Source organism: Oryx dammah, unplaced genomic scaffold (assembly GCF_014754425.2).
Source record: "Oryx dammah isolate SB20612 unplaced genomic scaffold, SCBI_Odam_1.1 HiC_scaffold_9, whole genome shotgun sequence".
NCBI classification, from domain to species: Eukaryota; Metazoa; Chordata; class Mammalia; order Artiodactyla; family Bovidae; genus Oryx; species Oryx dammah.
In genome coordinates this window covers 52,355,558-52,382,108 of record NW_024070193.1, presented here as the reverse complement: position 1 = coordinate 52,382,108, position 26,551 = coordinate 52,355,558, and the positions used below count along the sequence as shown (strand labels likewise).

Here is a 26,551-nt window from a genome sequence, read left to right as displayed (position 1 = left end):
ACAAAAACAAAAACAAAGATACACTCAAAATGGATTAAAGACCTAAATATAAGACCAGAAACTATAAAACTCCTAGAGGAAAACATAGGCAGAACACTCTATGACACAAATCACAGCAAAATCGCCTATGACTGACCCCCTAGAGTAAATGGGAGGGAACACGGGTAAACCTATGGCTGATTCATGTTGATAATTGGTAGAAACCAATGCAATACTATAAAACACTTATCCTTCAATTAAAAATAAATAAAAACAAAAACAAACAAGTAAGACCTAACTAAACTTAAAAGCTTTTGCACAGCAAATGAAACTATAAACTATTCACATATAAAGGTGAAAAGACAACCAACCGTCAGAATGGGAAAAAATAACAGCGAATAAAACAACTCACAAAGAATTAATTTCAAAAATATATGAGCAGCTCATACAAGGCAACAGCAGAAAAACAACCCAATCAAAAAATAGGCAAAAGACCTACACTGACATTTCTCCAAAGACATACAGATGGCTAACACAGGAAAAGATGCTTAACATCACTCATTATTAGAGAAATGCAAATCAAAACTACAATGAGATATCACCCCACATGGGTCAGAATGGCTAATCATCAAAAAATTTACAAACAATAAATGCTGGAGAGGTTGTAGAGAAAAGGAAACCCTCTTGCACTGTTGGTGGGAATGCAAGTTGATACAGTCACTGTGGAGAACAGTGTGGAGAGTCCTTAAAAAACCAGGAATAAAGCCAGGAATATGACCCAGCAGTTCCACTAATTCTGAGGAAACCAAAACTGAAAAAGACACATGTAACCCAATGTTCGTTGCAGTTCTATTTGCAATAGCTAGGACATGGAAGCAACCTAGATGTCCACTGACAGATGAATGGATAAAGAAGCTGTGTTACATATACAACGGACTATTACTCAGCCATAAAAAGCAACGCGTTTGAGACAGTCCTAATAAGGTGGATGAACCTACAGCCTATTATAAGTCAGAAAGAGAAAAACAATTATCACATACTAACGCATACATATGGAATCTAGAAAGATAGTACTGAAGAACCTATTTGCAAGTGGCAATGGAGACACAGAAATTGAGAAGAGACTTATGGACACAGTTCAGCGGGGGGAAGAAGGCGAGGGTGGGCGGTATGGAGAGAGTAACATGGAAACATACATTATCATATGTAAAACAGACAGCCAATAGGAATTTGCTGTATGACTCAGGGAACGCAAACTGGGGCTTGAGAAGAACGTAGAGGAAACAGGGAGGGAGATAGGTGGGATGTTCAAATGGGAGGGAACATGGGTAAACCTATAGTTGATTACTGTTGATATTTGGTAGAAATCAATGCAATACTATAAAACAATTATCCTTCAATTAAAAATAATTTTAAAAATTCAAGACCTTCAGTAAAAGGACAAACACAATTTAAATCACTATTTGGTATTAATAAAATTAAATAACATATTTCATAATAACCATAATATCAAACTAAACAATAAATGAGGCTTATAGTAAGGATTATTTAAAACCTTTAAAATGTCATCATTTTAGGTAGTTAAAATTTCACCACAGCTAAAGGTTGGTTACAACAGCTGTCAAGAACATCAACTATATATTCTACATGTACAAAGGAAAGATGTAAACCTTTTCATGAAAAATCAGGTTCATGAGCAACATCATGTTTGCAGATAGGTTGCTACTGATGTCTAACACTTTGTACCCAGAAGGGTAAATGGGTCTGTTTCAAGAAGATTTTCAATCTTAGTAACTACTACTTTCCTGCCTTTATTGCTGTTGAATGCCCAATTTTTTTTCTCACTTCTAATTTACTTCCTCTCCTCATAGGCTATTTTTCCCCCTTATTGCTCCTAGAAGAAAAGTTTGCCCTTTCGGCCAGTAAGTTAAAGGGCTGCTTCTTTCAGTGCCTTAAATTATTGATTCCAAGTGTATCACATAGAACAGTCAAGGGTTTGGAAGGAGAGAAATCTATTCAGCATTAATTTCTTGCTGTTGTTCTCAATCTCCCAAACCAGTAGTTACGTGTCAGATTGGACGGGGGAGCCTGGTGGGCTGCCGTCTATGGGGTCGCACAGAGTCGGACACGACTGAAGTAACTTAGCAGCAGCAAAAGGCTAAGGGAAAGCCAAGGTTATATCATCACTTGTTTGTCTTTTTTAAAAGATTCATGTTTGGAAGAATAGACTGTTTTGAATTGTTTAAAGTTTAGAAACAATCTATTTGCAACAAAACCTTATTTCTTTCCAGTCACTCTGTAGCATAACAACAAAAGGCCAAATTCCTCTTGTGAGCTTTTGAGGCAGATTTCAGGGCTCAGCGCCACATAATAATCCTACAGGTTTTTAACTCTATCTGGTTTAACTACCCAGAGCTACTTCATAATCATTCGACTGCTTTGTTTTGTACCCTTGGGTGAGGATAAAGACAACTAAACGAAAAGGCACATGAAAGCCACCTCAACAACTCTTCAACTGATAGTCATTAGAGTGCTTCTCAAATCTGTTAATAAAATCTTTCATGTGTCCATGAAGTTAAGCCTACATAACATTTTTAACAGATAACAGACTAATAACCAGAACACAGAAAGAGAAACTAACTATAAATGAAAAAGCAAAAAGCTGGAGCACAGGGAACTCTACCCAATACTCTGTAATGACCTATATGAGAAAAGAATCTTAAAAGAGAGTAGAAATAGGTATATGTATAACTGACTCACTCTGCTATACAACAGAAACTAACACAACATTGTAAATCAACTCTACTCCAATAAAAATTTAAAAAAATAAAATTTTAAAAATTATTCTCAAATATCTCTAAAAGATACACCCAACCCAGGGATCAAACCCAGGTCTCCCGCATTGCAGGCAGATTCTTTACCACCTGAGCCACTGGGAAGCCCAAGAATACTGGAGTGGGTACCCTATCCCTTCTCCAGGGGATCCTCCCAACCCAGGAATCAAACCACGGTCTCCTGCATTACAGGCTAATTCTTTATCAGCTGAGCTACCAAAGCCCAAAACATGCACAGGGGAAAAAAAAAGTCACCTAAAGATGCCACAAAGCAATTCACAGTAAAAAAAAAATATATATATATATAAACATTCAAACATATGAAGATGATCAATGTTATCAGAAAAAAGACAGGAATTTTTTTTTAAAGAGTGAGATTTTTTTTCCTATCTGATATGCAAATTTTTAGAAGATTAATAATCATGAGAACTGAAATGAATGTAAGATAGAAAGCACTGTTGGTAAGAAGTGGTAAAGCCTTTTTTGGGAGAAATTTGTGAGAACTAAAACAACTTGAAATGAATAAAAACTTTGATCCAGAAATTCTACTTCTAGACTGTTTTTAAAAATGTGTGTGCAAAAATATATGTGCACACACACACATGATTTGTACACAGGTGTTCATCTCAGCATCATTTAGAAAAGTTAAATGAGATTAAGCAATCTGAAATTCCACAGACAAAGAGATATTTATGACACACATGCATACTATGGAGTACTATGCAACAGTGCAGGCAAATGAGAACAGTTACAGACGACGGCATGTTTAGGAAATCCACCCCTATGCACTATCGAGCAGACACAGTAAATGGCAAAAATATGTTGAGAATGATGCCATTCATGTAAACAAGTCAAAACAAAACTATTTTGATACTTAATATGAATGTTAAGGCAGAGTAAAAGGTATGAAAAAACAAACTCCGCACTAATCAAAGTGTTCCTCTCTGCTTATCTCTAGGCTTAGGGGTTTGGAGGTAATTGAGAGGTGGTTCTTTACTTACATTATTTGATTTTTGCAAAAGAGAAGATACTAGCACATTAAAGAATAAAAAAGAAAATACATAAGGAATAGCATAAACCAGTGCTGTATGTATTCTCAAGATACTAATACGATGCATGTATACTACATGTGAGAGAGACTAATATACAGAGAAGTATATATGAAACTCTTAAGAACTATAAACCCCAGGATGACCAGTTACTGCTTAGATTTTTAATTTTTTAATAAAGATGTATTACTTTATCACTAAAATCCAATAAAAGTATTTTCATTTTAAAGAGGAAGAGAATATGCGGGAAGGTTATTCTCTGAGCTTTATAAGAGGTTGTTACTTTGATTTTTTTAAAAAATCAACACATTCTTAAAACAGTCTGAATGGATTTAGTATTATTGAAAAAAGAAAAAGTAAGTAAATATACACTGATAGCTACTGAACTTATAATGTTTAAGAAAGAAATAAAATCTGGATACAGTCCAAATAAAATGCAACATTTAGATCTGCTTAGAAAATAAGGTTTAAAAATAATAGTCAAATAAATTTGGCAATGCCCTTAAGTATATGAGAACTTAATTCATTAATTTTGATGGCTTTTGCCTTAAAAACTGGAAGTTAAAATTACATTGTTATTTATTTCTATAAGGACATATAAAAGTTAGATAAATTCTTGAAATAAACTATAACAATATGCAAAATCAGATTTACTACCATATTCCATTAACATATATATAATTATTTAAATGACTGTTTACCAATATGATATTTTAAATATAAATTTGCACCCTATTCCTCAGCATCCCAAGGGGACAAACTGGTTAGACAGAAGTCACTAAACAGTCATAAAAGAAGGCTGAAACTGTTAAAAAACTTCCAAATACAAACCAATCTTTCTTCAGAACGTAGCGAAAAATACATGAAACACTTCTGAAGTAACCTCAATTCCCCTTTGTACACATCTCTGGTGTTGATGCGATTATAAAGTATATATACCTCTAAGCATCTTAACAAAAGGTTTAATAATGAAGAAAAAAAAAAACTGAAGTACTAAATGTTATGAAGGACAATACCAAAGGCACATTTGAGGCTCTAGATTTGATTCTGGTTTGCTCTGTGCCTGAATCTGGGACTTATAAACTCAACAAGCCTTAGTTTCCTAATCTGTGAAATGGAAATACCAAAATCCTCTTTACACTTCATTTATTTGTACCTTAGGAGTTAATGGACAATAAGTACACTCATGTGCTTTGGGAAACTAGACAGCACTATAAAAATACATTTTAAAAATTATTCTACTCACAATAAAACACTGGCAAAATCGATTTTTTTAATCAGACTATATCTGTACAGAATTTATAAAGGACTAAATATTTTCTAGAGAACTACTTACTAGAGATATTGACAAATAACAAGCACATCAATTAAAACAGTGTCTATGGCAAGCCATTTTGCCTCTTTATCTACTTAATCACTATAGAATTCTACTTGTTGTCAATACAACAGCAATTTTGTCAAGCTAGGTAACTCTGTCAAATCTGTCATTCTTTCAAAGGCCATGTTCTCTCTTCAAAGCTTCTGCATATTTTCCATGTTTCTTTCAATATCCCTTTATATCCACCACCGAAGACAGAGGGTTTGCTTGGTAGGATGCAAGGTAAACTGTCATATTTGCCAGATTCCATACAGACATATCAAGTAGAAAAAGATACCAATGACAAGTACACATACACGTGCATATATGAACATACAAGCGGTGTGTACACACACATATACAAAGTGTCCTTCATTCTTTAGGGAGAAATACATTTCTTATACAGCAAATGACCGTCACTTTAAAAGGAAGTGTACATCACAAGCAAAAGAAGAAAAATAAATCTTACTCACCATCTCCCATAGCCATTCAGATGGTCCAGGGAGCTCTCTCAAACCAAGAGGTCAAACAGCACAACAAACAAATGCAGCTCGGTGCCTGCGCCACTGGGCTCGGCCTGCAGCCTGCAGACACCCTGCAGACACCCGGAGCACGGTGTGACCCAGGCCGCGCTGCAGCTCTGCACCGCAATAGCCAACAGCTGCTACTCCACTTCAAAATAAAAGTCTGGGGTCTTGGTGAAAACCCTCGTCTCTTTAGCAGAGCCTCGCAGAGCTTGATCAAGATTATTCTTTAACTGCATGTAAGAGGTTAGATACAGGTTGTGGTATTTCTCCTTGTGCTGCCTGCCTGAAATTTAATGTAAGAAAAGCTCTGGGAGCCAATAAATGCCATCCCACTGAGGGACTTTTAATGCAGTCATCAAAACACAAGGCATGTGTTCAACTATCATTTTCTGCTTCCCTAAAGATATCCATGTAATCAGTAGCAATCACATGATCTGATGGATTAACTGATTTGTGCCTTTTTAAGAGGTTTTCATCCTTTTGTCATTACCTTTTAATATTTACAACGGAGACTGCTAGAAGCACACAAACAGGAATAGCCCAGTTTCCATGATTAACTGCTCTCATTATGCAGGAAGCATTTCTGGCTGCCGTAAACAAATCACGTCAAAGGCAGCCCATCAAAGGCTGCTCTGTGTGCGGACAGCAGGGCCACACGGAACAAAGCTTGCTTCTGGCGGAGACAGGACCCAGCCAGTGCGCAGCTGCGGGGACTGGAGCACCCTGCATCCACGCTGCACAGCCAGCAGCACACTGTCAAGCTCCGAGGGGGCCCTGGGGCTCCTGGTCACAGACAGACACGTTTTTCACTCAGCCTAAGGAAAGGGCTGCTTTGCTTTTCGCCAAAGGGTATGTTATCAACTAGACTGCCAGTTATCTTACTGCCTCATATAGCCAAATATCAAGGTAATTTTAAAGCCTAGTTTCTATGCTTTATTTTATTGCCAACCTTCTAAAACAATTATCTTCCTAGTAACTGTTTTCAAACAGAGAAGCTGGGAGATATTTTACAATGATTACACGCCAAGGCTGCATTCGGTCCTACACACACACTTGACAAATTAGAATTATGCGGAGTTTTTTCAGTGAAAAAAAAAAAAAGAAAAAGACTTGCAGTCACAGCCACCAACACATCTGTGTTTACATCTCAGTGAGCGCAGGAGCCTGTCTAGAAAGCTCCATGATGACACCAGACCCAGCTGTAATCACAGGGCGCCTGCAAGGTTCAGTCTTTTCCTTCCACAGTGCTGCTGTTGCCTTCTTTCAGCCATGATTTGATTAATTTTAAATCCAGTTTCCTTCTAATAGCAGTTAATTCCACTGCACTTAAGGATTCTGCCTAACTTACTCTATAATGAGAATTAAAGTCAGACTTGAAATACCCTCAAGACAAAAAAAAAAAAAAATACCATGCATTTCTTACTAATCCTAAATTATATGACACACTCAAATCTCTGATAATAGAATTTACTTTGTGTTCTTGAGTGTGCTGAACTAATGCTCTAGAAAATCAAGTCAAAGAGTTCAAACAGAACTTAAAAGGGTACAGATATGGCAAGCATGAAAGAAATCAGAGCCAAAAGCATGAGATGTAAGGTTATGCATTAGGACGTGCCTAAGGGCAGAAGAGGTAGATGGAAGAGGAAATAGAATAGACAATTTTCCCAAACAATAAATGTATATAGGTAGTTTGAGGTCATACCACTACCACTTACCACAAGCTTCGCCAGCCTAAAATCCTTCTTATTCCCAGCAGCCTATCAAGACTCCTCCTAAGGCCTACAAGACCTTCATATCGTGGTTCCTGCTTACATTTCCAATTAGCTCTCACAGACGCTCTCGCTTCCAACCTAGCTCTTTCCGCACTAGGTTCTAGTCAGCCCTGGCATCCTCCACTCCTTTCTTCATATATATGAAGATCTTTTCCATCTCTCGGCCTTTACGGCCACATTTTCTCTGCCCAAAGCATTTTTTACCACCATGTATCCAATGACCAGCTCATTCTCCTTTATCAGGTCTCAATTCAAATATGTCAATGCTCAGAGAGGCTTGCCCACCCTTCTGTCTAATGCGGCATCACTGAGTTAACATCTCCATACCCTATTTACTTCACTTAATGACTGTGCAGATGACAGATTTTAAACTACAGTGGCTCTTAGACACTTATACCACTTTTACCACAAATCTTCTGGGTTGGTTTTGATTTGTTTGTATTTAGTAAGATCACTTTTTCATCCCTAAACAACCTAAATCAATATAAGAAGTATGGTATTTCATTATTATAGTTTTAGGCAAAGACACACTAAAAGTTTTTACTGCTTGTAACAGTTTTCTAGTCATAGAACATCAGATGAAACAAATCCAAATTAAATACCAGGTTTGGCTGAACTCAAATAATTTGTTTTGCATATGTACACCAAGTGAGAGAGAGAAGAGGTGATATCTTTAATAGCTCTTCATTCTGTTGTGTGCATGAACTACTTCTACAAGTTTCCATGTTGAGCTTTTATTCTGACTTAAATGTTTTCCTGTCTGTAACTTTATTTTCAAGTTTTAGTTCGAGTGAATAGTAACAAGGAGCCAACGAAGGATTGAAAATTACGTGGGGAAAAATTGTGCAGAAATAAAAAATGGAGTCAAATAAACCTTCATTACATTATTTTAGGTATAATCTTGTTTGCTGTTGTTGATCAGTCACTAACTCATGTCTGACTCCTTTGCCACCCCATGGACTGTAGCCTGCCACGTTCCTCTGTCCATGGAATGGATTCTCTGTAGACAATACTGGAATGGGTTGCCATTTCCTTCTTCAACTTGCCAGTTAATAAAACTGGTTTTCAGTGCTCAATTGACATATTTTTCTACCTGTGAAAATTATTCAGGCATCTTGGGTTGGGATGAAATATACTATAATGTTAGGAAAAATTAGGAAATTATTCATTTAATGGCTTTGTTACTTAGCAGCAAGGATTTTAAGGAATAATTTAATTTCAGTAAATTCATTAGACAAGGAGTAGTTGTATTTTCTTTCATTACCAACTGCAATCACTCTGGATATGTTTACTTACTTATGATCTCTCTTTCCCTAGAACGTAGGTTTGTCTAGGCTGAAACTTTAACTGTCTTCTTCACTGTTGTGACAAAATCTATTTACATTTTAAGAAGACCATTCTCAATTCTGGTAGAAAGCAGATTTCAGGTGTCAAACACAGAACTGAAACCTATTGTAGCAGGTTGCAAGTAAAAGCTAAAGGAGATTTACAGTAGGGTTTTAGCAGTGGAGATGTGAAAAAACATTAACAAACTTGACACATATTAGGATTTCAGAGGTAGAAATGACTAGTTAGAATGGGAGATCAATGCTAATTATTAATAATTCTAATCAGGAAAATTTCTAGCTTGAGTTGATGGTGGTGCCATTGACTGCAATGCGTAAACTGGTGAAAGAACAGATTTGAGGGAAAGGAAGAGAACAGGCTTTAACTTTTGGACTTGTTAAGCCTGAGACACTCATTGGGCATCCAAAGGGAAAGGCCACATCAAGGTGACAGGCTCTGGGATGTGGAACACAGAGATAAATGAGGGCCAGAGCTGCACAGTGAGGAGCCGTCAGCACATGGCTGCCATGTGGAGCCTCTGGGCTCAACTATCACTGAGAGATAATAAAGACAAGGGGGGAGAGGCTTCGGCCCTAGGACCCGCCAACATGACAAATGGGCTTTCCTCTTTTAGCCTCTTAATAACAAAGCTGATACAGTATTTTTCAATGATAGTACAATACCGTCATCAAAATCATCCTGACCAATTTTTACACACCAATATATATATATTAGATTTTTAACATTCACATTTGACTATACTTTCAATATTCAGATTATAATCTCCAAAACAAAAGGATTCCTGAGGATTTCTCTCCAAGAGACATAAATGCCAGGTACTAACCTTAAATCTCCCTGTTTATGGAGAGATCATCAAAAGAAAAAGAAAATGTACACCTGTGGTGGATTCATGTCAATCTATGCCAAAACCAATACAGAATTGTAAAGTAAAAATTAAAAATAAATAAATAAATTAAAAAAAAAAAAAGAATAGGAAACAAAAAAACCTTCTATCTTTCGAAGGTAACAAAAATAACCTCACAAAATACAAGAAGGGCAATACTTTCAAAATAAATCACAATCAAATAATAGATATCTTAAATTTATAGTACGCATTGTATTTTTCTTAAGAGGTGTGACTACATAGTCTGGAATACACAAATGAGAATGCACTGTAAATGGTACAGAAACACAATTCCTTAATTCAAAGAATTTTAACAATTCGCCATCTTTTTGCTCTTTCTGGTTTGTATGGAAATGGACAGAGGTAACTGCTGGAAAAATAAGAACAAAGTACTTAAAACACCTTCTATTCAGAGAGGAAGAGTGAGAAACTGCTGGTAATCAGGGTAAGGACCGGTAGTGCTGAAATCAATTTATGCTCCTGCAACTAAGTTTAGATTAGGGTAGACACAATCTTTTTAACACTAAATTCTTACTACATCTGCCTTAATGCAATACAACAAGGCTTACATGCTAAGTCACTTCGACTCATTGCGACCCCATGGACTATAGTTCACCAGGCTCCTCTGTCCATGGAATTCTCCAGGCAAGAATACTTAGTCTTGGTTTAATATGGAGAAAACTAACTAAATTATATTAATAACTAGTCTTCCTATCACCTGACTATAATAATTCATACAACAAATTTTTTCTCCAGGATGATATACATTATTAAGCTAAGTACACTATCTTTATAAAATAAACTTATTTTCCTAGGTGCAAAAACTACCTATACTACCTTTGGATTTAGAATATATTATTCACATATACAGTTAATTAACACTTATGGACTGAAGGTAAATGCTACCCAGTAAGATGAAACACAATTTAGCAACCTTACAAAAAGGAAGAGCAACCACAAAATCAAATAAATACTAGATACCAACACCAAGCCTCCTTGAATTCCAAGGAGGTCTCATTCTAATTAAGAAGCCAAAAATGATTATACTGGTGAAGTTCCTATGTCTGTGTTTCTTCACTGGTATCATCACTGATAGTCTAAACACAGGTGTAACAGTAATCAACCCTACAATTTCTACTAAAAATCAGTTAAGTAAAACAATTACTCTGCTCTCACAGGCATAACATTCTCTACCATAAATGATACCAATGTTTTCTTAGGTCAGTCTCTCAAGGCAATAGAAATAAAACCAAAAATAAACAAATGGGACCTATTCAAACTTACAAGCTTTTGCACAAGAAAGGAAACCATTAAAACAACAACAAAAACAACCCAAAAGACAACCTATGGAATGGGAGAAGATATCTGTAAATGATGCAATTGACAAGGGCTTAATTTCCAAAATATACAAACAGCTCATACAACTCAACAACAGCAAAAAGCCCCCAACAACCTAACTGAAAAGTGGGCAGAGACCTAATTATATAATACTCCAAAGAAGACACACAGACGGCCAACAGGCACAAGAAAAGGTGTTTAACATCACCAATTATTAGAGAAATGCAAATCATAACTATAATGAGGTACCACTTCACACCAGTCAGAATGGCCATCATTAAAAAGCCTACAGTGGAAACAACCTAACTGTCCACTGACAGATAAATGGATGAAGAAGATGTGGTTTAGATATACAATGGAGTATGACTCAGCCACAGAAAGGATGAAATACCATTTGTGGTAATATGGATAAACTAGAGATGATCATACTAAGTGGAGTTAAGTTAGAAAGAGAAAGACAAATGCCATATGATATCACTTACATGTGGAATCTAAAATACAAAACAAATGAACCAATCTATGAAACAGAAATGGGCCCACAGATAGAGAACAGGCTTGTAGTTGCCAAAGGGAAGGGAAACCAGGGGAGGATGAACTGGGAATCTGGCTGAGCAGCTGAGAACTATTATATACAGAATGGATAAACAGCAAGGTCCTACTGTATAGCAGAGGGAACTATATTCAATCTCCTGAGACAAACCATAATGGAAAAGAATATAAAGAAGAACGTATGCATGTGTATAACTGAGTAACTGCCGAAATCAACACAACACTGCAAATCAACTATACTTCAATTACAAAATAAGTTGAGTAAAAAACACATTTTATGCATAGAAGGACACAGAGGACAAGGGGGTCATCATATCTTCAACATACAGGATACCAAAAATAAGGTTAAAGAATAATACCACTTTACACAATTAACCCATTATTAAATTTTCACTTATTCCAAAAGAGTCAGAGGATAGGTAATGATCAGCAGAATATAAAGATTTTGTTACTATATCCTAACCAAGTTTTAACTCACAAAGTCAAATCTGCTGAATCAGTGATATAATAGTTGACTTGAAGGCATATTTTGGTATCTAAAACTCTGCTACCTAATCTCAGAAATGTTTGAGATCTGGATTAACTTAATTATTCTTACCTTTGCAGACACTCAAAATCATACCGCCTGAATTTTGCACTTCGTCAAATTTGGCAAGTATCATTTCTAATCTGGGAATAAAGAATAAATTCTGTTTATTTTACATACACTTTTAATTAGAAACAGTTTCCTTCACCACTTCCCTGAGAAAAAACAATCACAGGTATTCAGTTAGCTGTATACAACTCTCTTTTTATAATTAACTCACTTACTGAAAGCAGACACAAAACCCAGCTATTCGGTAGAGACGAGGAGTCAAATACAGGTGGCACTCTACACACTCACAGGTATATTTGTAAAAAGGTAACTTTCAAAGGAAGGGGATTACAATGTATAAAATAAGTAAGTTAGAGGGATATATTGTACAACACAGGGAACAGAATAACCATAAATGGAATATAAAAATTGTTAATTGCTATGTTGTATACCCAGAACTTATATAATACTGTACATCTACCATAATTCCACTTTAAAAAAAAAGATAACTTTTACACAGGGCAGTTTCATAATTTCATCATAAAATTATTTCTCCAAACCCATCAAAAATACTTTAGTTCCAACTTTACAATGAATCCACTCAGTCACCAAGTCATTTTTTTAAAGTACATAAAAATCGTACTAAGGAAACTTAAAGCAAACATAAAAACAATGAAATACAAAATGTCAGAAGTTAAAGTAATGCTGATGATGTCACTGATAAATCTCATGTTGAATTTCAATTCAATACCACCTCTATTAACTCTTTCACATTCAGAATACTACTTTCTACCTTTCTGTTATCACTTTTAATTTAAAATGTTTCTTATTAGAAAAGTAATATATACTCATTACAAAAGAAAATCAGGAAACATAAATAGAAACAAAGAAAAAAACCCACAATCCCACCACCCAGAGAATTTATTCAACTGCCTGCTTTCCAATTCTTTATATCTATATATAAATTCTCTTCAAGTCAAAATGGGATCATACTGACAGCACTATTTTTTAATTTTTCAATATTATATCATGCTATGATTTATTCTTCAATTTATGACTTAGAGATCTAGGTAGGTCTTTAACTGCCAAATGTTTTTCTCACATCAATGTTTCTGTCATAATTTCACTTCTAAAACTTTAGTTAAGCCTTAGCCCACATTCTGTCATCTTTTACTTGTAAACTGAGGATGAAGATACTGTTTGGTCTGGAAATTTTTTTTTTCCAATTGAAAACCTTCTAGAAATTTATTATAACAGGATTTCTAAACCTTAAACTCATCTCACAGTCACACATCTGAAACCATTAAATTCAACAAATATTCATACATCTGAAAGCACTTCAGTCAAAAGACACCAAGTCCCTTCAGCCTACAGAGCAGTTATCTTCCAGAGACTTGAACAGAAATTAAACAGGCTGCCCAGACAACATGTGGACAAGATGAGCCAAGGGAGGGAAAATTGGAACTGGAAGATAGGAGTTCGGAATGAAGACCACCCAGGCCACAAAGCTCTTCGGGAAAAAGTCAGAACAAGATGTTAAGAAACATGAAATCAGCACTCACCTATTCAGTAGCAAAATGGGAGGAGGAAACGAAGGGCTGCAAGCTCTGAGAGAACGGATGGTTGGCAAGGAACTGAGGTGGGACAGATGAAACAGCAAGGAGTGAAGATACAGGCAGCTTTAATGGGAAGAGGAAATACTAGCAAATATAACAGTAATAGGGAGAAAGACAGGAATAAATAATAAAAGGCTATTATAAAATAATATAGCCATTTAGAAAAACAATCTTATTCAAAATGGAGGCTACATAACCTGATGGAAAAGGAGGAAACGACGTAAGAGTAGAAAGAAGAAACTAGGATCTTTTAAGTAATTCAGGAAGAAAAAAAATTAGGCCATTTAACCGAAGGCGAATACAATAGAGGCTGGAATATCCAAAAGCACCTTAGAAAGCCAAAGGATAAAGGTGTGTAAAGCTCTGGAAGGTTCTGATTCAGGGTAAGGATAGAGACCAATAAAGCATTAGGATGGAACTGGAAAAGAAACTCTATCTCCATATATAAGTTTAAAAAATCACAAATACAACATGAAAGAGAGAATTAGGTATCTCAGAACATAATCTCTTTTGTGTATCAGCCAATTACTGATAAAATATTCATACCATACAATTCACCCCTTTAAAGTGTACAATTCAATGGCTTTTAGTATAAAGCTAAAAGATGTACACAATTTTAGAATGTCATAATTATACCAAAAAAACCACCCAATACTCATTAGCAGTCACTCTCCCCAATTTTCTCTGTACTATGCAACCATTACTCTAGCTTCCTTTCTATAGATTTGCCATATCTAGCCATTTTATATAAATGAAATCATCTAATATGGCTGGCTGTTTTCACTGACAATGTTTTCAAGGCTCATCTATGTTATAATATGTATCCGTCATCCCTGTTCATGGCCAAGTAGTAGTTCATTGTACAGATATATTCTATTTGGTTTATCCATCAGCTTACCGACATGTGGGGCTGTGAGACATTTTGGCTTTTTAGCTATTATGAATGTTCACAATGTTGTTATGAACATCTGTGCATAAGCTTTTGCATGGATATGTTTTCACATCTCTTGGGTATATAGCTGGGGGTAGAACTGCTGGATCGTATGGTAATTCTGTTTAACATTTTGAGGAACTACAGACTGTTTTCCGAAGTGGCTATAACCATTTTACATTTCCACCAACAATGCCTTCTAATTGCCCTACATCCTCAACAACACTTGTTAGTGTCTATCTTCTAATTTTAGCCAACCTAGTAGTATCATCTTGTATTTCTCTGATGGCTAATGATGCTGAATATCTTTTCACGTACTCACTGGCCACTTGTGTATCTTCTCTGACAAAATGTCTATTCAAATCCTTTGCCTGTTTTAAAAACTGGGTCATCTGTCCTTTTACTGTGGAGCTCTAAGAGTTCTTTATTATATATTCTTTATATACTTGGGACACAAGTTTTTTATGAGATTATTATTTGTAAGTATTTTTCCCATTATGTGGGTCTTTTTTTCAATTTCTTGATGATGTCCCCTGAAGCATAAGCTTTTAATTCTGATGAAGTACAGCTTATTTTTTTCCTTTGGTTGCTTATCCTTTTGGTGTGACATATAAGAAACCATTGCCTAGCATTCTCTATAAGTTTTATCATTTTACATTTAGTTCTGTGATACATTTTGAGTTAATTTGGGGATGTGGTATGAGGAAGAAGTTAAACTTTATTCTACTACATGTGGAAATCCCACTTTCACATCACTATTTATTGAAGAGAGCTATTTCAAATCCTAAAGGATGATGCTGCAAAAGTGCTGCACTCAACATGCCAGATAATTTGGAAAACTCAGCAGTGGCCACAGGACTGGAAAAGGTCAGTTTTCATTCCAATCCCAAAGAATGCTCATACTACTGCACAATTGCACTCATCTCACACACTAGTAAAATGATGCTCAAAATTCTCCAAGCCAGGCTTCAGCAGTATGTGAACCATGAACTTCCAGATGCTCAAGCTGGTTTTAGAAAAGGCAGAGGAACCACAGATCAAATTGTCAACATCCGCTGGATCATCGAAAAAGCAAGAGAGTTCCAGAAAAACATCTACTTCTGCTTTATTGACTGTGTCAAAGCCTTTGACTGTGTGGATCACAATAAACTGGAAAATTCTGAAAGAGATGGAATAAGATCACCTGACCTGCCTCTTGAGAAATCTGTATGCAGGTCAGGAAGCAACAGTTAGAACTGGACATGGAACAACAGACTGGTTCCAAATAGGAAAAGGATACATCAAGGCTGTATACTGTCACTCTGCTTATTTAACTTATATGCAGAGTACCTCATGAGAAATGCTGGGCTGGTTGAAGCACAAGCTGGAATCAAGATTGCTGGGAGAGATAGCAATAACCTCAGATATGCAGATAACATCACCCTTATGGCAGCAAGTGAAGATGACCTAAAGAGCCTCTTGATGAAAGTGACAGAGGAGAGTGAAAAAGTTGGCTTAAAGCTCAACATTCAGAAAACGAAGATCATGGCATCTGGTCCCATCACTTCATGGCAAATAGATGGGGAAACAGTGGAAACAGTGTCAGACTTTATTTTTTTGGGCTCCAAATCACTGCAGATGGTGACTGCAGCCATGAAAGTAAAAGACACTTACTCCTTGGAAGGAAAGTTATGACCAACCTGGACAGCATATTAAAAAGCAGAGACATTACTTTGTCAACAAAGTCTGTCTAGTCAAGGCTATGGTTTTTCCAGTGGTCACGTATGGATGTGAGAGTTGGACTATAAAGAAAGCTGAGCGTGGAAAATTGATGTTTTTGAACTGTGGTCTTGGAGAAGACTCTTGAGAGTCCCTTGGACTCCAAGGAGATCCAACCAGTCCATCCTAAAGAAAATCAGTCCTGAATATTCATTGGAAGGACTGATGCTGAAGCTGAAACTCCAAGCTTTGGCCAGCAAAGAGGTGACTCATTTGAAAAGACCCTTATGCTGGGAAAGATTGAAGGCAGGAGGAGAAGGGGACAACAGAGGATGAGATGGTTGGACGGCATCACCAACTCTATGGACATGAGTGTGAGCAAGCTCCTGGAGTTGGTGATGGACAGAGAGGCCTGGCGTGCTGCAGTGGGGGTCGCAAAGACTTGGACATGACTGAGCGACTGAACTGAACTGACCTATGTATCCTTTTATATATTTTGAATATGATGACAGTCCAGAAAATTAAACCTATTTTAAATAAGCACATGAAATTAAAACCTTTAAAACCAGTGACAAAAAAATATATTTAGTAATACTTACCTAGCAGGGGGAATTCCTCTCTTATAAAGGTCCACTCTTACTTTCTCTCCCACATGTCTATAAATCTCCACCATAGCCAATATTGCAGCATCTCTAACCTGCCAAATAATTCAGAACTTAAAAAAAAAAAAATACAAGATACAATAAAATACTTTACCTCAAGATAACATTACACTCACGGACCAACTTGAAGCTCCAAGTTGGTTTTAATGCCTTTAAACCCTGGGAGATTACATTAGGTCATTAATAGAAACCAGGACAAGCTACCTAGAAACGTCTAGAGAAAGCCTGTAAAAGTTTCACAGAAATCTAAGAAGCATCTAAATAAATGTGACTTTTAAAAAAACTTCTATCTGTAATAAGATTGTGTACAAGAACTGATGATACAAATCATCACAGTTAACATATTTTCCTGGAATAAACTGCCTTTTAGAAATGTGGCCTGAACTCAAACAGATAATTATACACCAATGTTCACAGCATTATTATTCACAATAGCCAAAAAGGGGAAACAACCCAAATATCTATCCATGGATGAATAGATAAACAAGATGTGGTGTGTATTATTCAGCCTTAAAAAGCAAAAGAAGGAAATTCTGACGCACACTATAACACGGATGAACCGTGAAGACATTATGCTAAGTGAAATATGCCAGATACAAAAGGATAAATATCATACGGTTCCACATGATGGCTGGTCAAATTCATATGGAGAGAAAGTAAAACACGGCTGCCAGGAGCTGAAGGACTGGGGAATGAGGAGTCACTGTTTGACAGCTGGGAAGATGGAAAAGCTCTGAAGATGGCTGGTGGTGATGGCTGCCCAACAATGTCAGTGTATTTACTGCCAGTGAACTAACTCTACGCTTAAGAATGGCTGAAATGGTAAATTTTATGTTTTGAATATTTCACCACAATGAAAAGAAACAATAAATGTGGCCTAAACACAGGAATGTGGAAGGCAGCTTTTAGTTCCTCTGCACAGCTCACTGCAGAAGGGGAAATAAAGAGACAGTAGAACTCTCTACAAACCTCTATAGGAAGAGCAAGGGCCTAAAAGCAGGGAAACCTAGCTCAGGGTCATTCCAAATGCCCAAGCTATGCTAAAAGAGTTACAGTCAAGATTCACCTCCACCACAAGGGACAAGTTCCAGAGCACATTCCCGTGCTATGTCTACAGTATCTGTGGCTCAGGGCGTGAAATCTCCAGCAAGGGATATACCACTGGCACAAGCAGGGTTATGGCTGCTCCAATAACTACTGTCATGCAGGAATGAAGAGGAAGCTGACGGTCTGTCCTCACAATTAGCTCACAGGAGGACTACAGAAGGGCGTCCAGGTTCTTCGTTACTCAATCTTTCCAACCTAAGAATTATCCTTTAAGTCCCATCTATCCTTAATACTAGCCAAACAGCTAACAGACTTAAGTGACACTGTGAATAAAATGTGTTCTTAAAAACTAAATGTGGTGGAGTTTGAAAAAAAAGAAAATGAAGTGGAATCTTGATTTTACCACCCTCCTTCACCCTCTCTCTTCAAACAAGAGGTGGCAAAAAAAACTGACTGTAAATTTAGTGCTTGAAAATAAATAAAATTTTACCTGACTGTTGGAATCTCCAAACAGGATACACAAATGTGGTACCAACTTGCTGAGAACTAGTGGCTGAGCCCCAAAACTAAATACAATTTGAAAAAAAAAAGTAAAGAGAATTTGGTTTTAATTAAACAGTAAGCAAAATACTGTTATACTTTCTTCTTGTCTGTCTCAATAAGACAAATATGGTGGAGAGCATGAGCATACATCATTAAAACATGGAAGGTATGAGACACAAGCAAAAACTAATTCTAAACAATGTGAGATATGTAAAGTTGAACAATCATGACCGACAATGAAAACTGTCAACACATGATCCAACGGAGCAAAACGTTCAACCAATGGCACTCTTAAACCTAGCAACCTATCAATCACTCAGAAAATTTGAACTTTTGTATTAAAATACTGACTTTTTTTTTAGACTCTGGGTCTCACACAAATTTGCATTCCACTAAAATAAATAAATTAAAAGATATTTATTTATGCTTACTAATATTTTGATGAGGTCATGGGTTGAAAGCAAATGACAAGGGAGCCAAAAAACCACAAAAGCTGTGCAGACTGAATGCACTTACAAGCTCTAGATGGTAGAAAGGGCCATAGAGGAGTGAGAGAAAATAAAACAGAGGCATAGTTAGAGAAAGGGAAGAGCACTACAGGAAGAACTGAAAGCTCCTACATGCTACCTATCGTGCTGACAGAACTTGAAAAAAACTAATCCAGAAAGAGAGCAAATGCTTAATTTACAGTTTCTTCAGACTGGAGCTCTGTGGCATCTGTGCTGTCAGATCTCTGCACACTGTTGCCAGCTTCGCTCTCATTACCTGGGGGAGTCTTATTCAGTCCAAGATTTTGGTAACCACTTGCACTGCTCTAGAAAGCCCAGGGCCAACTGGCAAAAGCGGGCTGGGGAAATTGGCTACAACAGCTAAAACACCACAGAGTTAAAGAAAACTCCAAACTGGGTCCAGAACAGAAGTAGATTCTAAGTTCTACCAGCATATTTGTTATATGACCATCTATTTCAGGTGGCAACTATTAACATACTAAAGAGAAAAAGAGAAACTTCGTATCAGTGACTAATAATTTTTAATTAACAACATGAGAGAGAACTTACAAAAAAATTAGCAGATAAAGCTATCAAATAAGATAAAAATTCTGGTGCCAGAGATCAATTATCAACTATTTAAAATCTGTTATTTCTAAAGCTTTCCTTGAGCTTTGTGAAATCGATACATTGTTTTTTCTTGAAAAATGAAAAACATATTCCAATAATCATAAAACTTACATGTTTAATGTTTCAATAAGACACAGACACACGCCTTCTCGAGATCGAAAATTCTTGTGCTTAAAACCAGAGGCCAACTGTTCCCAAATGTACTATTTGAAAGAAAAGTAAACATGTATAACAAAAAAATTAAATTACTCACGTTATAATCTTTTCTCTATTCTCGACCTTACTACCAGCCTTACTGATAACTGAACCTTCCCATGGACTGTTCACTGCTCTACAAGCTTTTCTAAGCCAAATGTGCACTGACGCTGCTCTCATCCATTTTTAATATCTTAATCACATTTTTAATTTTGATTTTGTATCTTTCACTTTAGATTTCAATTATTCTTGGAAAAACTGTGTCTAATACCTAAAAACCTTAGAACTTCCAAGGACACATAAATTCCTCTAAGCTTTAGAAACCTTCAGTAACAATGCTACCATTATAAGCCTCGGAGTACTGTCAGCATTTAAAAGGTCCAATGTTGCCTAGCAACTAGTACAGACTGTCACAAGGAACAGGCTTTTTCAACATTTTGTAATTCAGGCTGTTTTCCTTTTAACACTGGATCCAAATACAGAAACACATTTGGGCAAATCATTCTATTGCTACCCACCCAGTAATTTTTTTTTTTTTGAAAAAGCATAGATAAATCTATACAAACAATCTAAAACAACTACATGGGTTTGTTATAAGAAGGAATTGAGCTTTGTTTTTCCAAACATATAGCCAACTGTTCCAATTAGTCTTTTCTCCACATTTAAGAAACACCACCCTTACCATTTACCAATGTGTACATACACACATATACACAAACTTTCACATATACATACATACAAATGCCTCTTCCTGGACTCTATTCTCCCTGGACTCTGTATTCAATTTCTACTAATATTACTTCTCTCTGCCATTTCTGGAGAGTAACTTACAAGTTTACAAAAAAAAAAGTCTTAAATGTGAATAACCTGACCTATTAACACCATGTCAGAACACTTCTCTATACTTACGTTTATGTCCAAAGACATAAAGATGCCCTTTATAGCACTCATAACAATAGCATGTCAAAAACAAGTTCAAATTCGAATTGCTAAGCGAGCGTCAAAGGATACTCACCAAGTTATAAATAAGCACTTATATACATATTTATATCTTTATATTCTAGGGTGTAAAAAAAGAGGAAGTCTACTTTAACAACTCAATTCTCCAGATTTTTTAAATAAAATATACATAATACAATTCTTATACTGAATTTTAATTAACACAATATCATTGTATATTTTGTAAACTGATTTTTTCCCCACTAAAAGTGAGCTACTCTTTAAATATTTGTTTACATGTCACTTTATTCTTTATTCCTCTTTCAAATACATCCATAAGACCAAGTGTTTACTAGCAACTACTTTTTACAATAAAAATTTTCTCCCTGTCTCAGTAAGGGTTTCAGAAACTCATATAACCCTCACTGAACACCAATATAATTTGCAGGTAGCGAAAACCAGAAAATCCTAACAAATAATATAATCAGTACACTGTCAAATCACTGAAATCTATAAGTTAGCTTTTTGAAAAAGCATTAAAGAGTAGAAAATAAGAAAAAGAAAACCAAAAAATCAAGCAGTTAAATACTGATAACTTTTTTAAAATTTCAATTTCTTTAAAGCATTACAATAATTCACTGTTTAAAATTCTAAGTTTCACATCCCTGGGGCTTTACTGACTTGCTGTGATTACCACCTATCTTTACTGTTAGTTAATCATCAATTAGCAAAATCTGAACTTTAAAATGTAGGCTTACCATAGGTGGTGCTACTTGATCCATTAACTTCAGTATCAGAGATTGAGCTTCATCTCGAACCTTGTCTTTGGCATCTCCCATTCTGTCTACTAAAGCTACAGTAACTAAAGAAATGAAGAGAGGAAAGAATAAATATTTATAATTCATCTCCATTTATAAACTGTACTTTACAAAATTACAGACATCAATTATTTACATAATGAAAAGTTATGAAGCAAACTGTTTCAAGTTCTCTATCCATGACTCCAATCAAAAATAACTGAGAGGCAAAGTTTCATAATACATATAGTATGATATCCACTTAATAATGTTCAAAAAACAGGCAAAACTTACTATTATTCTGTCTAGAGATTCATATAGATGCTTGAGCGATACAGAGCAGCAAGGGAATGATTATCCCAAGGTCATGACAACAGTCACCTCTGGTAAATAGTGGGAGGTGTCAACAGGAAAGCACTTATAAGGAACTGGTAGAGTTCTAGTTTTTTGACCTAGGCATAGGCAGGTGTTGGTTTTACAATTATTCCTTAAATTTACATGCTTGATATGTATTCTTCTATATGTACAATGTATTACTCAAATGACAAAAACAAAGCCTGGTCCATGAGACTGAGGTCCTTCTCTACTATATCCAAGCCTCTGGCACTATTCCATGAAACACAGCTGAAAAGGCAGGTTAGAGTCCACTCCTGGAGAGTTTTCATGGAACAGGCTTCCATAACTATAAATCAACAAAGCACCGTGAAGAAATCATACCTATTGGGGCTGGGGAAGGAGCAAATGGGAGGGTGGCTGGAACTGAAGTTATGGGTTGCAGTCAGCCCACAGGGTAAAAACACCTCGTAGTCAAAATTATCTTTTTGCAATCCCTTAACCATTATCACTTGGTGTGGTGATATCAGGTGTGTGACCAAACTACTTAATATTTTTGTCTTTATCTCCTCAACCCGTAAATGTCTGGAGCAGTACTCACCTCAGATTACTGAGATACATGTAAACTACTCAGAAAGTGAGGGACACTGGGTAAACATCAAAGGGGTCGCCTACTGGTTCAAAAGCATAGATATTAACTTCTTTTCTTTTTACTTTGATCTTACAGCTACAGCCTTCCCTTCTTGGAGGGGATAGAGGCTGAGGCCTAATTACTCTAGTTATTTACAGACATACAATTAAACGTGTAGCTAATGTGATGCCAACATAGTCTACAATGTAATGCTGTCTACAGTGTAACAATCAGAATTGATATAATGATGATTAACAACATTTAAGGGAAGAAGAAACACATCCTTTTTGGAAGAAAATGAAAAGCCAACCATGCAAAATGGAATGATCATCCAAAAATCTAAGCTTAATCAAGGAAATGATTATTTAAGAAAACAAAATCTTTGCCATAAAAAAAATCGTAAGCCTCATCATGAGGCAACTGAAGTATCTGTCGGTTGAAACAATATAAATCCTTCTCATCTTTTTTTAATTTTTTTTTAACTTATTTACTCATTTGGCTGTGCCAGGTCTTAGTTGTGGCATACAGGATCTTTAGTTGCTGCATGTAGCATCTAGTTCCCTGACCAGGGATTGAACCTGGGTCCCGTGTATCTGGAGGGCACAGTCCTAGCCAGTGGGCCACTAGCAAAGTTCCAATCCTTCTCATCTTGCTTAGACATATATTGTTAACACTAGAGAAGTTCTCACACATCTACAGAATTGGCTATTGTGGGACTCTGGTTCTGACAGCTTCAGACAGACAGAGATGAAACATTTAATAAATGTTAGATATTATTATGTACTATAGCAAGGAGAGATAAGAAAGCCTTCCTCAGCTATCAATGCAAAGAAATAGAGGAAAAGAACAGAATGGGAAAGACTAGAGATCTCTTCAAGAAAACTGGAGATATCAAGGGAATATTTCAAGTAAAGATAGGCTCAATAAAGGACATAAATGGTACGGACCTAACAGAATCAGAAGATATTAAGAAGAGGTGGCAAGAATACAGAGAAGAACTGTACAAAAAGATCTTCACGACCCAGATAATCACGATGGTGTGACCACTCACCCAGAGCCAGACATCCTGGAATGTGAAGTCAAGTGGGCCTTAGAAAGCATCACTACGAACAAAGCTAGTGGAGGTGATGGAATTCCAGTTGAGCTATTTCAAATCCTCAAAGATGATGCTGTGAAAGTGCTGCACTCAATATGCCAGCAAATTTGAAAAGCTCAGCAGAGGCCACAGGACTGGAAAAGGTCAGTTTTCATTCCAATCCAAAAGAAAGGCAATGCCAAAGAATGCTCAAACTACCACACAACTGCACTCATCTCACACGCTAGTAAAGTAATGCTCAAAATTCTCCAAGCCAGGCTTCAGCAATACGTGAACCATGAACTTCCTGATGTTCAAGCTGGTTTTAGAAAAGGCAGAGGAACCAGAGATCAAATTGCCAACATCTGTTGGATCACTGAAAAAGCAAGAAAGTTCCAGAAAAACATCTACTTCTGCTTTATTGACTATGCCAAAACCTTTGACTGTGTGGATCACAATAAACTGTGGAAAATTCTGAGAGAGATGGGAATACCAGACCACCTGACCTGCCTCTTGAGAAACCTCTATGCAGGTCAGGAAGCAACAGTTAGAACTGGACATGGAACAACAGACTGGTTCCTAATAGGAAAAGGAGTACATCAAGGCTGCATATTGTCATCCTACTTATTTAACCTCTGTGCAGAGTACATCATGAGAAACGCTGGGCTGGAAGAAGCACAAGCTGGAATCAAGATTGCTGGGAGAAATATCAATAACCTCAGATAGGTAGATGATACCACCCTTATGGCAGAAAGTGAAGAAGAACTAAAGAGCCTCTTGATGAAAGTGAAAGAGGAGAGTGAAAAAGTTGGCTTAAAGCTCAACATTCAGAAAATGAAGATCATGGCATCTGGTCCCATCACTTCATGGCAAATAGACGGGGAAACAATGGAAACAGCGTCAGACTTTATTTTGGGGGGCTCCAAAATCACTGCAGATGGTGACTGCAGCCATGAAAGTAAAAGACACTTACTCCTTGGAAGGAAAGTTATGACCAACCTAGACAGTATATTCAAAAGCAGAGACATTACTCTGCCAACAAAGTCTGTCTAGTCAAGGCTATGGTTTTTCTAGTAGTCATGTATGTATGTGAGAGTTGGACTATAAAGAAAGCTGAGTGCTGAAGAATTGATGTTTTTGAACCGTGGTGTTGGAGAAGATTCTTGAGAGTCCCTTGGACTGCAAAGAGATCCAACCAGTCCATCCTAAAGGAGATCAGTCCTGGGTGTTCACTGGAAGGACTGATGCTGAAGCTAAAACTCCAATACTTTGGCCACCTGATGCGAAGAGCTGACTCACTGGAAAAGACCCTGATGCTGGGAAAGATTGAGGGCAGGAGGAGAAGGGGACGAGTGAGGATGAGATAGTTGGATGGCATCACCAACTCAATGGACATGGGTTTGGGTAGACTCCAGGAGTTGGTGATGGACAGGGAGGTCTGGAGTGCTGTGGTTCATAGGTTGCAAGACACGGACACGACTTGAGTGACTGAACTGGACTGAAGCACTGAATTATCTCATTTAATCCTCATAACAACCTATGAAACAGAGTAGGTCCATTGGATGAAGAAGGTCCAAAGCCATTTTAAATACCTGGATCAAGGTCACACACGTAGCAAGTAGTGAAAACCAGGATTTAAGTAATCTTCTAGGCCACGGTCATAATTAATTCCATTTATTTGTACCTGAGGTGGGGTGTGTGTGTGTGTGTGTGTGTGTGTATTAACAACCACATAACAATAATGGGAAAATAAAAATAGACACTTCATTCCTGAGCAGTTGAGTTTAACTCCAAAAAGAAAATAAAGGGACTTTTCTGGTAGTCCAGTGGTTAAAACTACTTGCTTCCACTCCAGAGTTCTATCCTTGGTGGGAGATCTGAGATCTCCTAAACTGCAGTCAAAAAAAAAATTTGACCCAAACAGGAGCTCACTTCAGTTTAAAGACTAAAATTCATAAAATATAAACAACAAAATCAAAACTTCACACTACATAAACTTCAGACTTACAGCTATTAACAAAATTTCATAAATTTTTTGCACTAGAATCCCTTTTTAATATATATACTCTTGGAGTCAAATAGAACAAGATTTATTTCTAGCTCTATTGGTTATTTAATTACATAAGACAGTAAACTTCTGTTAGTTCAAAGATTTTCTCGTCTGTAAAATAAGGAGGGATCCAGGTCTATACCTCACATGGCGAGTGAGAGAATAAGTAAAACTGGTAAAAAGCACCTGTGCCAAGACCATAACAAGCATTCAGAAGTGTCAGCACTCTTCCTTACAGATCTGTATACAATGACCACCAAATTATTTATTATTCAACATATGCAATCAATAATCACTGGGAATCCAAAACAGAGCTTTTCACTCTGTAAACTCTCAAAAAGAACTTGTTAAACAAATAAATACATCTATCATAGACTGGAATTTGGACAGGGAAACATGGAAGGAGTTAGTATATTTTATCAGTGAGTATAAACATGGAAGCATAGCTGTTAGTATATTTTATTCTCTTAGCATTGTATAAGATGCAAACCATTTACAAGAGGCAAAGCTGAGGACCATGAACCCTGACTGCTCTAATACTTTCTACAATATAATTTTGGATTAAAACTTATCTGTTTAAGATTTGTAAATATCTTTAAACATCTTTACTGGATTTTGTTTTCATAAAGTTCCCTGGCAGTCCAATAGTTAGGACTCCCTGCTTTCACTGCCAAGGGGCCAGGTTCAATCCCTGGTTGGGGAACTAA

General features: G+C 36.6%; 1 protein-coding gene across 13 annotated transcripts in view; it reads right to left on the bottom strand.

Moving 5' to 3' along the window:
• CLASP2 (cytoplasmic linker associated protein 2) overlaps window positions 1-26,551 on the bottom strand; it is a 176,243-nt gene that overhangs the window by 135,775 nt on the left and 13,917 nt on the right. For all 13 annotated transcript variants that reach the window (XM_040246288.1, XM_040246293.1, XM_040246289.1 and 10 more), the window contains exons 3-7: window positions 21,717-21,820; window positions 19,936-20,027; window positions 18,654-18,729; window positions 17,054-17,151; window positions 12,234-12,304 (exon numbers count right to left, since the gene is read on the bottom strand). In XM_040246288.1, coding sequence (XP_040102222.1) covers window positions 12,234-12,304; window positions 17,054-17,151; window positions 18,654-18,729; window positions 19,936-20,027; window positions 21,717-21,820 — 441 coding nt within the window. The remainder of the gene's footprint in view (window positions 1-12,233; window positions 12,305-17,053; window positions 17,152-18,653; window positions 18,730-19,935; window positions 20,028-21,716; window positions 21,821-26,551) is intronic.